The 19,019-nt window shown below is 43.1% G+C and overlaps 1 protein-coding gene across 1 annotated transcript in view; it reads right to left on the reverse strand.

The window, feature by feature from the left end:
* Positions 1–19,019, reverse strand: part of LOC126470714 (dynein axonemal intermediate chain 3-like) — a 277,772-nt gene that overhangs the window by 77,513 nt on the left and 181,240 nt on the right. Inside the window, exons 8-10 of the mRNA XM_050098716.1 lie at positions 13,027–13,128; positions 10,193–10,323; positions 2,554–2,731 (exon numbers count right to left, since the gene is read on the reverse strand). Coding sequence (XP_049954673.1) covers positions 2,554–2,731; positions 10,193–10,323; positions 13,027–13,128 — 411 coding nt within the window. The remainder of the gene's footprint in view (positions 1–2,553; positions 2,732–10,192; positions 10,324–13,026; positions 13,129–19,019) is intronic.

A 19,019-nucleotide genomic window follows, 5' to 3' on the forward strand; every position in this document is an offset into this window, starting at 1 on the left:
GGCCACTTCTTAGGGGAATTGCAAATCTACAATTAAACTAAGTTCAAGACGCAGCTGTCTGCAGGTAGAGTCATGACCATAGCTTTTTTCAACAGGTGGAATATTTCAGCCAAAATGAATTGCCAGTTCCATCTGCTACAAGGGGATATTGAAAAAGGAGAACTGTAGGTCCACAATCTGATTTGAGATAACTCCAGTTTTTCGCTTTCAATACAATAACGTCCTCACATCGTTTCTCTAACCGAAGAGACTTCTATCTTTTTGTGCTAACGAAAACGGAACACTGAAAACATCTTCCAATAAATGGCACTGTATTCGTGGCTTACTTCTGCTATTTCAGACTGCCCTTATTCAAGGCTAACGAAACTGCTTAACAAATTGAGTTGACTGTGCTGACAAACATGTGACGTTGTAACACTCTTATTGTTTATACAAGGTGTTTCAAAAATGACCGGTATATTTGAAACGGCAATAAAAACTAAACGAGCAGCGATAGAAATACACCGTTTGTTGCAATATGCTTGGGACAACAGTACATGTTCAGGCGGACAAACTATCGAAATTACAGTAGTTACAATTTTCAACAACAGATGGCGCTGCAAGTGATGTGAAAGATATAGAAGACAACGTAGTCTGTCGGTGGCCATTCTGTACGTCGTCTTTCTGCTGTAAGCGTGTGCTGTTCACAACGTGCAAGTGTGCTGTGGACAACATGGTTTATTCCTTAGAACAGAGGATTTTTCTGGTGTTGGAATTCCACCGCCTAGAACACAGTGTTGTTGCAACAAGACGAAGTTTTCAACGGAGGTTTAATGTAACCAAAGGACCGAAAAGCGATACAATAAAGGATCTGTTTGAAAAATTTCAACGGACGGGGAACGTGACGGATGAACGTGCTGGAAAGGTAGGGCGACCGCGTATGGCAACCACAGAGGGCAACGCGCAGCTAGTGCAGCAGGTGATCCAACAGCGGCCTCGGGTTTCCGTTCGCCGTGTTGCAGCTGCGGTCCAAATGACGCCAACATCCACGTAGCCGGCCGGAGTGGCCGTGCGGTTCTAGGCGCTACAGTCTGGAGCCGAGCGACCGCTACGGTCGCAGGTTCGAATCCTGCCTCGGGCATGGGTGTGTGATGTCCTTAGGTTAGTTAGGTTTAATTAGTTCTAAGGTCTAGGCGACTAATGACCTCAGAAGTTAAGTCGCATAGTGCTCAGAGCCATTTGAACCATTTTTGAACCATCCACGTATCGTCTCATGCGCCAGAGTTTACACCTCTATCCATACAAAATTCAAACGCGGCAACCCCTCAGCGCCGCTACCATTGCTGCACGAGAGACATTCGCTAACGATATAGTGCACAGGATTGATGACAGCGATATGCATGTGGGCAGCATTTGGTTTACTGACGAAGCTTATTTTTACCTGGACGGCTTCGTCAATAAACAGAACTGGCGCATATGGGGAACCGAAAAGCCCCATGTTGTAGTCCCATCGTCCCTGCATCCTCAAAAAGTACTGGTCTGGGCCGCCATTTCTTCCAAAGGAAGCATTGGCCCATTTTTCAGATCCGAAACGATTACTGCATCACGCTATCTGGACATTCTTCGTGAATTTGTGGCGGTACAAACTGCCTTAGACGACACTGCGAACACCTCGTGGTTTATGCAAGATGGTGCCCGGCCACATCGCACGGCCGACGTCTTTAATTTCCTGAATGAATATTTCGATGATCGTGTGATTGCTTTGGGCTATCCGAAACATACAGGAGGCGGCGTGGATTGGCCTCCCTATTCACCAGACATGAACCCCTGTGACTTCTTTCTGTGGGGACACTTGAAAGACCAGGTGTACCGCCAGAATCCAGAAACAATTGAACAGCTGAAGCAGTACATCTCATCTGCATGTGAAGCCATTCCGCCAGACACGTTGTCAAAGGTTTCCGGTAATTTCATTCAGAGACTACGCCATATTATTGCTACGCATGGTGGATATGTGGAAAATATCGTACTATAGAGTTTCCCAGACCACAGCGCCATCTGTTGTTGACAATTGTAACTACTGTAATTTCGAAAGTTTGTCTGCCTGAAAATGTACTGTTGTCCCAAGCATATTGCAACAAACGGTGTATTTCTATCGCTGCTCGTTTAGTTTTTATTACCGTTTCAAATATACCGGTCATTTTTGAAACAATCTGTATTAACATTATGCTCCCTGTATCTGTACACTTTTATACAAAAACAAAGATTATCAATCACAAAGAGATTCCAATTCCCTACCTAAGACGTGCGTTTTTGATTTTATAGTAATTACATATTCTCTTGACAGATTTTATACAACGTGACAGTTCGATCACTTGAATATTATTTGTTTAAATTCAGTGAATGATTGAAGATGTAATGATAGTTTTGTCTTTGGTACACTTTGAGACACTCGATACACAAGTGTTGCATTACGTCAGTAGGCCATTTTTTTTCCAAAAAGCGACATAGACTTCCACTTCATCTGAAAAAGTATAGTTTGTTTCATAAATGTAGTTTTGGTATTGTTACGCTTACCTGTCAGTGGCTTTCCCAAAACATCGGTTATGTGTATTGGTTGACAACTGTCAAGAAACCAGTCCCAGGTTTCGAAACGTCCATCCTCTCTCGCAATAAGAAACATGCTGGGACGATGAAGGAACCAACGGCAAGCTGTCAGTCGAATCTTATACTGTCTCCAGTAGAGAGGCTGCCCCTGGAACACGGAGTTGTGCTGTCGGGCGTGGCCGGTACTTGGACGGTTGACCATCCTGGCTACATCTACATCTACATCTACATCTACATCTACATGATTACTCTGCAATTCACATTTAAGTGCTTGGCAGAGGGTTCATCGGACCACAATCATACTATCTCTCTACCATTCCACTCCCGAACAGCGCGCGGGAAAAACGAATACCTAAACCTTTCTGTTCGAGCTCTGATTTCTCTTATTTTATTTTGATGATCATTCCTACCTATGTAGGTTGGGCTCAACAAAATATTTTCGCGTTCGGAAGAGAAAGTTGGTGACTGAAATTTCGTAAATAGATCTCGCCGCGACGAAAAACGTCTTTGCTTTAATGACTTCCATCCCAACTCGCGTATCATATCTGCCACACTCTCTCCCCTATTACGTGATAATACAAAACGAGCTGCCCTTTTTTGCACCCTTTCGATGTCCTCCGTCAATCCCACCTGGTAAGGATCCCACACCGCGCAGCAATATTCTAACAGAGGACGAACGAGTGTAGTGTAAGCTGTCTCTTTAGTGGACTTGTTGCATCTTCTAAGTGTCCTGCCAATGAAACGCAACCTTTGGCTCACCTTCCCCACAATATTATCTATGTGATCTTTCCAACTGAAGTTGTTCGTAATTTTAACACCCAGGTACTTAGTTGAATTGACAGCCTTGAGAATTGTACTATTTATCGAGTAATCGAATTCCAACGGATTTCTTTTGGAACTCATGTGGATCACCTCACACTTTTCGTTATTTAGCGTCAACTGCCACCTGCCGCACCATACAGCAATCTTTTCTAAATCGATTTGCAACTGATACTGGTCTTCGGATGACCTTACTAGACGGTAAATTACAGCATCATCTGCGAACAACCTAAGAGAACTGCTCAGATTGTCACCCAGGTCATTTATATGCGCTGTTGCCATTTTTCGGGGTGCACTCAGCCTCATGATGCCAATTAAGGAGCTACTCGACCGAGTAGTAGCGGCTCCGGTCAAAGAAAACCATCATAACGACCGGGAGAGCGGTGTACTGACCACACGCCCCTCCTATCCGCATTCTCATCTGAGGATGACACGGCGGTCAGATGGTCTCGATGGGCCACTTGTGGCCTGCAGACGGAGGGCAGTTATTTCAGATAACTTGATTAATATTTGCCAGTTAATAAATTACCCTTTGCAATGTAATCAATAAAAAATCTCCTTTGCTTAATGAAAAAGTCTGGTCGTAGCCTTACAGGTGGGTGAAATAGACTTTACCATGTGTTCAACAGAAACGAAAGTAACCTCGGCTGTGTCCCAGCGTAGCGTAACAGGAACCGCTAATGTTCTCTGTATACATAAATGATTTATCAGAGAGGATCAGCAGCTCTGTAAGACGTTCGTGGACCATGCTGTTGTCTTCAGGACGGTGTAGTTATTGGCCCATCGTAAGGAAATGTCAAAATACTTGGATAAAATTTCCACTTGATTTAATGAATGACTGCTCTCTTTAAATATAGATAGATGTAAGACAATGCCTATAACAAAGAGAAGGAATTACAAGATTGCTGTTGAATGTCTTGAGCCCGTCTCGTCCTGTGAGTGTTTTGGGGTCATATTAAGTGTAAGAAGCCACATGAAATGCAATGGTAGCATAAAATCAATATTAGGGTAGGAAATGGAAGAATTAGTTTTACCGAAAGTGTTCTGGTAAAATACAATGTATCTGTAAAAGAAATGACATACAAGACGCTACAGCCTCCAATTCTGTGGTATTGTCACATTGTTTGGAGTCCTCATCATATAGGCATGGCAACAGACATCGAAGGATTTCAGAGACGCGCTGCTGAGATCATAACAGGTCAGTTTATCCGATTAGAAAGCAGAACAGAAATACTTGGGAAAATTAAATGGATATCCTTGGAAGAAAGACGACGTAGGTAGTTCTCGCGGAACTCTGTTGGGTGATACAGGAAATGTATTTGCAGTTGCGAATACAGGGGAACTCCAGCTGTAGAATAGAATGACTACACTGAAAATTTGTGTCGGACCGGGACTCGAACCCTGATTTTCCGCTTACCGCGAGTAGTCACTCTATCCATTTCAGCTATCCGTGCACGATTCACAGCCCGACCCATACTTCCATATATCGTCGTCCATGCGTCAGTACGGTACAACTTCTGTTGCGTGAATTTGGAGAGTCTGTATTCGAAGAAGACTGTGCGGACGTTATGCTGCCACCATGGTATATCTCGCATAGGAATCATGAGAATAAGATAACAGATTTAGGCATGAACAGAGGCATGTAGACAGCAATTTTTCCCTTCCTCAAACAGCGAATGGAATAGGACAGAAAATCTATCATATTGGTACGGAGTAGCCTCTGCCATAGAGTGTACAATAGCGTGCGTAGTATATGCAGGGTGTTGGGGTATAAATGCAGTTACTGTGATTATTGATGCCTTAATATATACCCACTTAAGTGTGTTAGCTGGTTTTTCTCTGCGTCTAACAGTCTTACCGTAAACACGTCTCATGATTTCTACCTGATGTTTTCATGTTTTATTCACGGTCGTAACTGCACCAAGTGGACTATGCCTGTCAGGATAGACTAACCATTTTGCGTCCACGTGTCCACACCGAAACAAGCCGGCCGAGGTGACCGAGCGGTTCTAGGCGCGACAGTCTGGAACCGCGCGACCGCTACGGTCGCAGGTTCGAATCCTGCCTCGGGCATGGATGTGTGTGATGTCCTTAGGTTAGTTAGGTTTAAGTAGTTCTAAGTTCTCGGGGACTGATGACCTCAGAAGTTAAGTCCCATAGTGCTCAGAGCCCTTTCAGCCATTTCAACACCGAAACAACTGATACGACACAGTGGTCAGTGTGACTGACTACCATGCGGAGGATCTGGGTTCCATTCTCAGTACCGCCAGGGATTTGTCCTTAGTTAGTAGACTAAAACAGGGTTCACTCACCCTCGTGGCGCCAACCGAGGAGCTAGTAGCGAGTAGCAGCATTGTTTGGAGTAGTAGCCGCACCAGGTCCGCTAACCTGACAACAGCTGGGAGTGCAGTGTACTGACCCATACCTCGTCATGATCCCCCTCTCTCTGTTCATCTCCCCCTTCCCCCTGTCTGTGTCTATCTCCTCCTTGCCCCTCGCTGTCTGTCCATCTCCTTCTCCCCCTTCTCTCTCCACGTTACCACGCTCACCCTAATAGGAGGCTCGTTGTTCTCACCCCCCGCAACGTTTCTTTCCAGATCGAAATTAACATGTGTACCAAAGTTCGTTGAAATCGTTCCAGAGATTTAGGATGAGGTTTTTACCCTCGGCCTTGCCTATGTACCCACATGTCAATATATTTGACATTTATTTAACATATTTCACACATATTTGTACACATATTCATCCGTATGTCTAGCGAATTTCGCCCTGCCGTTTTATTTTCACGCAGCTCAATATTTATGACATTGTATCTCCTGAAATACACTACTGGCCATTAAAATTGCTGCACCAAGAAGAAATGAAGATGATCAACGGGTATTCATTGGACAAATATATTATACTAGAACTGACATGTGATTACATTTTCACGCAATTTGGGTGCGTAGATCCTGAGAAATCAGTACCCGGAACAACCACCTCTGGCCGTAATAACGGCCTTGATACGCCTGGGCATTGAGTCAAAAAGAGCTTGGATGGCGTGTACTGGTACAGCTGCCCATGCAGCTTCAACACGATACCACAGTTCATCGAGAGTAGTGACTGGCGTATTGTGACGAACCTGTTGCTCGGCCACCACTGACCAGACGTTTTCAATTGGTGAGAGATCTGGAGAATGTGCTGGCCAGGGCAGCAGTCGAACATTTTCTGTATCCAGAAAGGCCCGTACAGGACCTGCAACATGCGGTCGCGCATTATCCTGCTGAAGTGTAGGGTTTCGCAGGGATCAAATGAATGGTAGAGCCACGGGTCGTAACAAGAGTGAAATGTAGCGTCCACTGTTCAAAGTTCCGTCAATGCGAACAAGAGTGACCGAGACGTGTAACCAATGGCACCCCATACCATCACGCCGGGTGATACGCCAGTATGGCGATGACGAATACACGCTTCCAATGTATGCGTTCACCGCGATGTCGACAACACGGATGCGACCATCAGGATGCTGTAAACAGAACCTGGACTCATCCGAAAAAATGACGTTTTGCCATTCGTGCACCCATGTTCGTCGTTGAGTACACCATCGCAGGCGCTCCTATCTGTGATGCAGCGTCAAGGGTAACCGCAGCCATGGTCTCCGAGCTGATAGTCCGTGCTGCTGCTAACGTCGTCGAACTGTTCGTGAAGATGGTTGTTGTCTTGCAAACGTCCCCATCTGTAGACTCAGGGATCGAAACGTGGCTGCACGATCCGTTACAGCCATGCGGATAAGATGCCTGTCATCTCGACTGCTAGTGATGCGAGGCCTTTGTCGTGATACGATAAACCGCAATCGCGATAGGCTACAATCCGACCTTTATCAAAGTCGGAAACGTGATGGTACGCATTTCTCTTCCTTACAAGAGGAATCACAACAACGTTTCACCAGGCAACGCCGGTCAACTGCTGTTTGTGTATGAGAAATCGGTTGGAAACGTTCCTCATGTCAGCACGTTGTAGGTGTCGCCACCGGCGCCAACCTTGTGTGAATGCTCTGAAAAGCTAATCATTTGAATATCACAGCATCTTCTTCCTGTCGGTTAAATTTCGCGTCTGTACCACATCATCTTCGTGGTGTAGCAATTTTAATGGCCAGTAGTGTATATCCTGTATAACGACATAAGTTTGCAGGAACATGCAGTGGTATATGTAGCTACTGTCTGTGAAATGTGTTGTGAATAGAGTTAGTAATAAAGTCACAATAAATTAAAATGTCTTGTTTCACGCAGCATGTTGCGGCATTTTCTCAGGCATCTCAGTGTTTATGACGTCATATATCCTGCACTATGTGTTGTAAAATGAAATTTTTTGTATTTAAATTCAGCTACATATGGCTATTGCCTAAGAAAAGTGCTGCGAATAGGTGTAGTAGCAATGAAGTACTGAATTTAAACGTTTTATATGATGAAGCAGTTTTTCACGCGTCTCAGTATCTGTGACGTTATATCTTCTCAACTATGTGTCGCACGATGATATTAATTTGCTAGTACATTCAGTGGTACATGTGAATCCTGTCTGCAGAATGTGTCGCAAATACAGTTAGTCGTAAAGACACAATAAATTAAAATATCTTATTTGACGCACCAGTTTTACTGCATGAGCAGCGAAAATATATTAATCGATAAATTTTTTCCTTTCTTCATTTTGTGGAGGTTGTCAGCGAGAAAAAAATTCGTAAAGGTTTGAAAATGTCTGTAAAGTTTCTTACATTGGTGCCTTTCATTTGAGCCCTGATTTATTCATTATCGAATTATGGCTGATTTCTCTTCCTTACCGGTGCTGTGAAAAACCTGATGGTATTAACAATTGAAAACATTGAGATCATCCTCATATAAGTTATCACAGAGGATTTCAAACAACGCTATCAATATTGAGAACTCAGACCATGCACAAATGAAACCTTTACAAAATGCGAATGTTATAACATCCCACCAAGGGCGTCTGCTGTTTGGGCGACACACAAACTGGACGAAAGCCGTCTTTTCCATTTCGACGTACTATTTACATACGAAGCGAATTTCTACATGAACGGAGAGGTAAATAAACAGAGTCACAGATACTGGTCAGATGTCAACCTCCAATGGATAAGTCCATCGAAGATACTTCATTGAAGGTGGTGGTTTGTTGTGAAATGTGGAGTCTTCGTCTTGTTGGGGCCTCCTTCATTCAGTGTTCACTAATAGCAGCCGGTTATATGCAGTTGTTGGACCATGTGCTGCCGTCGCTGCAGCCTGAACACGGCTAATTTCCATCTTTCTTTCAGCACAGTGGTGTCCCACCTGATTATTGGCTAGCTGTCTGGGCTTATCTGGATATCCAGTTACCTCGTAGATGGATACGTCCGGTGGAGTGTCCGCCATGTTACCTGGATTTAATTTCATAAAATTTCTATCTGTGGGGACATACGAAGGCAATTGTGTTTGCAGTGGAGATCAGAAACCTTGAATACCTTAGGGAGCGGATTGCTGATGCTTGCGCTCACTTTCCAGTACATGTACTTGTCAAAGACCATAACGAAAGAAACAGCGTGCTGGACAACACGTCGAGGACACGTTTCAGTCTTCATGAGTTATCACCAGCATCAGCCTTGTTCTGAACCAGAAGCTGACATAACTAGAAAATGAGTACAGCTATGCTCAAATGAAAGAAACCATTGTTTTTCTCGTGTAATTCTCCATCAGTCTGATTTCTAACGTGAAACCCTTTCTATATGCTAATTGAGAGTTATATCTTAGATGGTGGCTTCTAAAATAACCATCGTGTTGGTAACGTAGCTTCACAGGTCTCCCGCCCCCCCTTTCCCTATCATACTAACTGACTTTTTATGTTATCTACACGTTTTTGCTGTACAAGGGTGGTTCCACGTCTGTGGACCACCTTGTATAACGACAGGGAAAAAAGACAGCAAGCGTTTTCACCTTGCTTCCAGAAAACTGGCATTAGGGAGCATAGGTTATCTTACCTCGTTGTATTTGAATAGAACTATGCTAGCGACTAATATATTATTTTAGAAGCAATGGAATTACTGTTTACTCTTGTGGACCAGTTAATAAGTTATTTTGCTCTAACAGAAATCGCGATAAGATAATGGAAACCCATAACAGACTTTTTGACAGTATTCGAGCTTGTTGTTGCTGTGTCATATTATACGTTGTATTGTATTGTATGTTAACCGTCCCCGCCGCAGCCGCAGCGGTCCACAACCCCACGACGACTACCGCAGTTCACTTCACTCCTCTGCCGCCACACACTGAACCACTCTTTCAGGGTTATTGTGCTGTGCGGCCCCCGGTGGACCTCCCCCAGGGAACGTCTCACACCATACTAGTGTAATCCCTATGTTTGCGTGGTAGAGTAATGCTGGTGTACGCGTACGTGGAGAACTTGTTTACACAGCAATCGCCGACATAGTGTAGCTGAGGCGGAATAAGGGGAACGAGCCTGCATTCGCCGAGGCAGATGGAAAACCGCCTAAAAACCATCAACAGACTGGTCGGCTCATCGGACCTCGACACAAATCCGCCGGGCGGATTCGTGCCGGGGACCAGGCGCTCCTTCCCACTCCGGAAAGCCATGCATTAGACCACACGGCTAACCGGGCGGGCATATTATACGTTACTTCCCGAGAGATAATGTGACCACAGCTTTGAAGGAGTGTGTGTTTTCGAAGAGGCCTTACAATTACTCAATACAAAAAATCGTTTTTATTATAACATGCTGATTTTCTTTCATCGTTTGAATATAGTTTTATTACCTTGTAATCTTCGCTCCATATAGCGAACACTCTGCCTCCAAGACTAATTAATATCTCTTCAACAAAATGAGACCTTTCCAGCGCTTCTATTGGTCCGTCATGTACATCTGCCATGGAAGTGAACTGCAAAGCTGTGTGAAGATACACAAGTGAGATCTTTCGACCGGAAAAAATAACTACGTTATTTATGGATTCTTCCGTTACTTCTTCGTAGAACAATTCCATATCTGAGGTTGAATAGCAAAGTACATTGTTCTTGTTCTACTGATTTTTGTTCATTTCATACTAATTTTCGGCTTATTAGGCAATCTTCAGGAAATAACTGACTAGCGTCTAAAAGAGACGCTAGTTCTTAGGTAACTAAACACACGCAAAGATACCGTCACTTGCACAGAGTGCTGTGCGTCAAACTTGTTCCTTAACGTTGAAATTACACTTCACACAATGGAAAAGGTTAAGCACAATAAATAAATACACAACATTACAGGTAAATGGTTATAATACTAAATTTTGTGAGGTCTTGACATTGGATGGGATACTATTAAACTAAGCGTTCTTCATTAATGTTGTCCAACAAACATGTTTCCCATTGTTAACAGCATTTTTAAGTAATGGGCAATATTCAACACAGAACACAGTGAAAATACGTAATATTAAAGTACAGGGTGATTCAAAAAGAATACCACAACTTTAAAAATGTGTATTTCATGAAAGAAACATAATATAACCTTCTGTTACACATCATTACAAAGAGTATTTAAAAAGGTTTTTTTTCACACAAAAACAAGTTCAGAGATGTTCAATATGGCCCCCTCCAGACACTCGAGCAATATCAACCCGATACTCCAACTCGTTCCACACTCTCTGTAGCATATCAGGCGTAACAGTTTGGATAGCTGCTGTTATTTCTCGTTTCAAATCATCAATGGTGGCTGGGAGAGGTGGCCGAAACACCATATCCTTAACATACCCCCATAAGAAAAAATCGCAGGGGGTAAGATCAGGGCTTCTTGGAGGCCAGTGATGAAGTGATCTGTCACGGGCTGCCTGGTGGCCGATCCATCGCCTCGGGTAGTTGACGTTCAGGTAGTTACGGACAGATAAGTGCCAATGTGGTGGCGCTCCATCCTGCTGAAATATGAATTGTTGTGCTTCTTGTTCGAGCTGAGGGAACAGCCAATTCCTGGGCTGCGAACAAATGCTTGCTGGATACGTGCTACAGTTTTCATCACTCGTTCTCGGCCGTCCAGAACTTTTCTCTTTGCACAAACACCCATTCTCTGTAAACTGTTTATACCAACGTTTAATACACCACCTATCAGGAGGTTTAACACCATACTTCGTTCGAAATGCACGCTGAACAACTGTCGTCGATTCACTTCTGCCGTACTCAATAACACAAAAAGCTTTCTGTTGAGCGGTCGCCATCTTAGCATCAACTGACGCTGACGCCTAGTCAACAGCGCCTCAGGCGAACAAGTGTACAAGTAAATGAAACTTTATAGCTCCCTTAATTCGCCGACAGATAGTGCTTAGCTCTGCCTTTTGTCGTTGCAGAGTTTTAAATTCCTAAAGTTGAGGTATTCTTTTTCAATTACCCTGTATTGTAAGGTATATTGTTGAAGTCTATGGGGTAAGCAAGGTGAAGAATAGGAAATTCTATTGTGTTTTGATTTTGTGTAGCAGAATGTGTCATTGTGGCGGATGATGGGTATGCGGCTGGTTGACTGCATCATATGAAGCTTAAAAGTGGGGATGTGCTCAGCTGTAGTAGATCATTTAGAACCAGCTGGGGTTTTGAGCTAAATGTCTGTTCACCTCAAGTGCTTCTAAATGGCTTAGTTTTATTCCTTTGTAGGCTAGGCGCAGTATCTCTGTGTGGACTTGCTATCCATGTCCTTCCTTCAGCACATGTTCGGCAAAGGTGAAGCTTTTCTTAATTCCAGGTGTGTTCGACCTAGATGTTATGGTCCTGCCTGTCTGACCAATATACAGTTTGCTGCAGTCACTGCAAGTGATTTTTTAAACACCACTGTTAGTCAGCAAATTTTTTTTTTGTCCATGATGTTGAATAGGATATGAACTCTAGTGCCTCTAACATAAAATGAAATTTTGTAATTGCAGGATTTGCAGGTTTTGGCTAATTTGTCGGATAGCTTTCCAAAATAGGGGGTAGTACATGGGTTGATTACATATATGAACGTTGTTGCAGAGAGGGCATATACATATAGTAACATATTGCTTCTTTTTTGTGTAAAATTTTATCAGTTAATTCAGGGGTATAGCCACTGTTTGATACGATATATTTAATTGTGTCTAATTCTGTCTGAAAATTCCGTTTTGAGATTGATGTAGATTTAAGACGATGTACCATGGAGCGGAAAGCAGCGTGTTTGTGTGATATTTGGTATTTAACCATGTAGTGTGTTTAATATTGCCCATTACACAAACATGTTATTAACAATGAGTAAAGTGTTTATTACACAATGTATTTACAAGTTATTAGTTAGATAGTCCTCAAACAATGCCATCATAACCGTATAATCTGTAATACCGTATGATTATGTATTTTAATTATTGTTTATAATATTGTCCATTGCATAAAGTTTAGTTTAGAATGTAAAAAAATGTTTGTTGCAGAACGTAAATGAAGAGTGCTTAGTTTAACAGTTTCTGAGCCAATGCTAAAATATAACAAAAATAAGCCGAAAACTAGTTAGAAATAAACAAAAATCAGTAGTACAGAACAAGTGTACTTGTTATTCAACCTTAAATAATTACGTTAGTAGATCTATCAAGTTAATTATAAATAGCGTTACAATGAAACAAATTACCTGTCATTAGCTCTTCCTTAGTGTCGTCTAGCATGTAATTCATTTCCATTAGAGTTGCGTCGGTGGCTCCGAAGTGAAACGGCTTCTGGGACAGATGCCTTTCTAAAATAATGAGTTAATTACAGTTACAGTAACCTTACCCACTGAGACAAAAACACAGTGACACAAACCCTGTTGTAATGTTTTTTGACAAAATAAATTTAAAAAGGGTTTGACTTAAAAGTTAAGTAAAGGCTATAGATTTCATTTCCGTATGATTTATTAGGATCATGCTTAAAAGAAAAAGTACGTTACGTGTACTGTAAAGTCATCTTAAATTGTTACAGCAACAGAAGTTTTTTAACGTTGTGATACGATAGGTACGTTTGTAGTTTACGCGTTTCACTGAGCGAGGTAGCACAGTGGACTCTTAATCGGTAATACGGTGACTGAAATCACATCTTCGTCTAACAACTGTAGGCAACGAGCTGTTGTTAGTGTGCCCTGAATGAAGAAGGGCCTAACAATACGACAGCCCCATATCCCACACCAAACCATAATTTTCCACGAGCCACATACGGGCAATGGATCCATCACGTGAGGTTTCCTAGTTCAGATTTTATGTCTTGCTTAAAATCTGACTTTGTTAAATTCTTTTCAAAGGCATTTTGAAAACACTTTCTTTCATTGCAGTTTTTAGAGTGCGTGTTAACAGATACAGCAGTGTTTTACGAACCTGTGAGCTCTACCTGCAATATAGACGAACGGAGGCAGCCACGACGTTCAGATCCAGTAGGTCCCACAAAGTTCTCTCTGCTGTTCTGCACTTTTTGAGTAAAGCGAGGACTGTGGTGGAGGCAGCCTAGGTCCTTACCAAGGCGTAATCTTAAAATTTCGAATTATCTTCCTCTGAGAAACTGAAAAAAATACACTGAATATTTCTAAATACTTAGAGAAGTTAGATGTGTTCCAGAGCACTCTGCAATACAGAACATCAACCAGGATCATTGTCCTACTGGTTATCGCCACTGATTCAAGCTTTCTAATCCGACGTAAGATTAACCCTTTCTGCAATGTAATACCCTGTTGTATGAAGTTTGATTTTACTAGAACGCAACAAATTTCTCGATAAGGCAACATAAAATCATTGTCTACCAATGTTCGAAACTAGCCCATCCACAAGACTTCCTTGGCCAAGGGCAATCTGATGGAGTGTATGTTGTGTTAGCTAAACGAAACATTTTTTTAGCCTTGTTTCACAAACTTTACTGTTATTGTACGACCTAGGTTTCGGCTTATGCACCTATTTTCTAATACGTAACTGATTCCAAAGATGAGAACCAAGCAATGATAAACATATCAACTTTTTAAATCTATCGGTTTTGGCTTAAACTGTAAAAGTTATCTCAGTTGAAAATTTTAACAAATTACTTATGGATTACAAAATTCATCAGGACAGCATTTACAAAATCAATTACTACAGCGTTTACAAAAACTATGGCTAAACGTACACTGGAATAGCTATGAGAAGGAATGGATTTTTTTTATTACGTGAAAGAAGGCACGAAGGGTTTTCCTCTGTGTACAAGTTGCAACATTGTCTAAAAGAGGATCAATAATTGAACTGAGTTTGTTCGTTCTGTAGTGAGTGTGATGATATGCACATCTGTTTCGTAATTTCTAAAATTTCTGAGTGAGCTTTGCACCCTTTCCTTCTATCTCTAAGACTTCTAGACCTGTTATGGATTTGTGGTTTCCATTTATGCAATGGACGGAAAAGGATGAATTTGGCTTCTTTAATCTCCAATTTCTATGGTGTTGTCCGAATTAAGTGCAGATTGACCACCCAGTCTATCTAACATAGCAACACCGACAATCTCGGCACATGATCTTATCAACTTCGCTTTTCATGATATGTGATTGTTTATCTGTTGCACTGAATAGACATTACCTATCTGTGGGATATAGAAAAGCACAGAGAAACCCTTTGCTTTTAAAATGTGGCTTATCCTGTTTGGAGTTTTACCAGTAAAAGGTAAAGTGCACAAATTCCTTTTCGATCTATCTACACTCCTGGAAATGGAAAAAAGAACACATTGACACCGGTGTGTCAGACCCACCATACTTGCTCCGGACACTGCGAGAGGGCTGTACAAGCAATGATCACACGCACGGCACAGCGGACACACCAGGAACCGCGGTGTTGGCCGTCGAATGGCGCTAGCTGCGCAGCATTTGTGCACCGCCGCCGTCAGTGTCAGCCAGTTTGCCTTGGCATACGGAGCTCCATCGCAGTCTTTAACACTGGTAGCATGCCGCGACAGCGTGGACGTGAACCGTATGTGCAGCTGACGGACTTTGAGCGAGGGCGTATAGTGGGCATGCGGGAGGTCGGGTGGACGTACCGCCGAATTGCTCAATACGTGGGGCGTGAGGTCTCCACAGTACATCGATGTTGTCGCCAGTGGTCGGCGGAAGGTGCACGTGCCCGTCGACCTGGGACCGGACCGCAGCGACGCACGGATGCACGCCAAGACCGTAGGATCCTACGCAGTGCCGTAGGGGACCGCACCGCCACTTCCCAGCAAATTAGGGACACTGTTGCTCCTGGGGTATCGGCGAGGACCATTCGCAACCGTCTCCATGAAGCTGGGCTACGGTCCCGCACACCGTTAGGCCGTCTTCCGCTCACGCCCCAACATCGTGCAGCCCGCCTCCAGTGGTGTCGCGACAGGCGTGAATGGAGGGACGAATGGAGACGTGTCGTCTTCAGCGATGAGAGTCGCTTCTGCCTTGGTGCCAATGATGGTCGTATGCGTGTTTGGCGCCGTGCAGGTGAGCGCCACAATCAGGACTGCATACGACCGAGGCACACAGGGCCAACACCCGGCATCATGGTGTGGGGAGCGATCTCCTACACTGGCCGTACACCACTGGTGATCGTCGAGGGGACACTGAATAGTGCACGGTACATCCAAACCGTCATCGAACCCATCGTTCTACCATTCCTAGACCGGCAAGGGAACTTGCTGTTCCAACAGGACAATGCACGTCCGCATGTATCCCGTGCCACCCAACGTGCTCTAGAAGGTGTAAGTCAACTACCCTGGCCAGCAAGATCTCCGGATCTGTCCCCCATTGAGCATGTTTGGGACTGGATGAAGCGTCGTCTCACGCGGTCTGCACGTCCAGCACGAACGCTGGTCCAACTGAGGCGCCAGGTGGAAATGGCATGGCAAGCCGTTCCACAGGACTACATCCAGCATCTCTACGATCGTCTCCATGGGAGAATAGCAGCCTGCATTGCTGCGAAAGGTGGATATACACTGTACTAGTGCCGACATTGTGCATACTCGTTTGCCTGTGTCTATGTGCCTGTGGTTCTGTCAGTGTGATCATGTGATGTATATGACCCCAGGAATGTGTCAATAAAGTTTCCCCTTCCTGGGACAATGAATTCACGGTGTTCTTATTTCAATTTCCAGGAGTGTATATTGTTCAATGAGTATTGTAGGGACAGTAGGAATCTGGCTTGCTTCTTCAGTTTTTTGTTGAGAATTTTGTCAATGGCGTCGGAATCAAATTCTTTATTTATGGCTATTGTTTTTCTGTATTGACTTCCAGGTCATAATCTTCTTGGGAGATGGAGATAGAAGAGACAGGATGGATCATGTGGTGGAAGTTTGCATGTTTGTTGGCTGTGTGACGTTGAGAGGTAGCTGGGATGAATATTTATTTTCGGTAAATTTTAAATTTGTGGGCGCTATTTTCCATATGTAAACTGATGCCTAGGAAATTAATGCTGGAACCCACTAACTCTATACCGAACTTTATGTTAGTATGCCATTGATTCATGTTTTCCATGAACTTGTGTAGGTGTCTAGTGGAAGCTTTCCACATAGAGAGAATATCATCGACATATCTGCATCGACACACAATATATTTTGTCAATGGTTCACTCTCAAGAAAATCAGTCTCCCACTTGTCCACCAACATTTATGCTAGTAAGGGGAACAAGGACGAGCCCATTGACAGAACATCTATTTGCTTATAGCTGCTCCCTTGGAAGCAGAAATAATTTTGATTTAAACAGCAATCCACTGCACCAATTATCCTCAGCTGTTCTTCTGGATTAATACTGTGTAAATACAATAATTGTTACACAATACCTACAAAGTCTTTCACAAGAATGCATGAGCGGCTCTCTTAGATATTACAGTGAAGTCTTACGAATCTCTGAGTGGTAGAGAATCGCAGATAAACTGGAATAAAGTAAAAAGTCTGAACGAACAGTAACAGCTTCCGTCATTGGTGGAATAACATAATATTTTTCACCAGTGGTGCAAAACGCAGAAACTACAGAGAGGGAAGGCGGTGCAACAAAAAGGGACTGCACATACAGGAAATGATCTTAGTAAACTTATTGGACAAAAAATTATTTTCCTCCATGCGACATGACGTAACACAAGGTCTAACGTTGGTAACAGCCTCATTTCGGTGAGGAAGAGAGACCACACGTTTTTCAGGTATGCCATACCCAGCTGAAGCCACTCATTGGGGATTACATCCAGCGGAGCTACCAAACTGCTGGCGTGTGGATTGATACGTTTCACTCGCTGTTGCAAATAGTCCAAGACTTTTGTATGGGATTAAGACTGAGTAACTTAGTGGACCAGCCGAGGTGCAACAGAGTTTCTGAGAGTTCGTCAAACGAGAGATCTACGTCTACATCTGCACGTCAACTCTGCAATTCACACTGAAGTGCCAGGCAGAGGATTCTTCGAATCACTTTCAGACTATTTCTATACCGTTCCACTCTCTATTAGCGCGTGGATAAAACGAGCACTTAAATATTTCTGTTCGAGCGCCGATTTCTCTGATTTTATTACGATGATCAGTTCTCCGCATGAAGGCTGGCGACAGTAAAATATTTTCACATTCACAGGAGAAAGCTGATGATTGAAATTTCGTGCAAAAACCACGGTGCAACGAAAGACGCCTTTGTTTTATGATTATCACTCAAACTCCAACTCGCTTGTCATATCCGTGCCCCTCTCTCCCCTGTTTCCCGATAAACAAAACGAGTTGCCCTTCTCTGAACTTTTTCGATGCCCTCTGTCAATCCTCTCCGGTAAGGATCCCATACCGCACAGCAAAGCTCTAGCTGAGGACGAACAAAACAGTCTCTTTAGTAGACATGTTATGTCTTATAAGTATTCCGCCAATAAAACTCAGTCTTTGTTTTGCCTTCCCCACAACATTATCTATGAGATCGTTCCTATCTAATTTGTTTGTAATTGTAATTCCTCGGTATTTAGTCGAATTTACAGCCTTTGAATGTGCGATTTAGCGTGTAACCGAAATTTAACGGATTTCTTTTCGTATCAAGTGGATGGCCTTACACTTTTCCTTATTCAGAGACAATTACCACTTTTCGCACCGCAGTTACCACTTTTCGCACCGTACAGAAATTGTGTCTAAAATATTTTGCAATTGGCTTTGATCTTCTGATGACTGTACTGCCGTCTTTGATTGCCTCCTAAATCGCTTATATTGATTAAGAACAGCAGAGAGTCTATAACACTTCCTTTGGGAACACCGTATATCACTTACTTGATGATTTTCCGTCGATTACCACGTAGTCTGACCTTCCTGACAGAAAATCCATTCGCACAACTGAAGCGATACTCCATAGGCTCGCAATTTTATTGTAAGTCTCTTGTGAGGAATGATGTCAAAAGCCTTCGACAAATCTAGAAATATGGGATCAATTTGAGATTCCTTGTCGATAGCACTCATTACTTCGTGTGAACAAAGAGCTAGTTGTGTTCCATCAGAGCGATATTTTCTGAATCCGTGCTGTCTGTGTTTCAATAGACCTTTACCTGCGAGGTAATTCATAATGTTTCAACACGGTACAAGTTCCAAAATCCTACTGCAAATCGAATTCAGTCATATGGGTCTATAATTCATCGGATTATTCGTATTTCCTTTCTTGAGTGTTGGTATGACCT

Source organism: Schistocerca serialis, chromosome 3 (assembly GCF_023864345.2).
Source record: "Schistocerca serialis cubense isolate TAMUIC-IGC-003099 chromosome 3, iqSchSeri2.2, whole genome shotgun sequence".
In the NCBI taxonomy this organism is placed as follows: Eukaryota; Metazoa; Arthropoda; class Insecta; order Orthoptera; family Acrididae; genus Schistocerca; species Schistocerca serialis.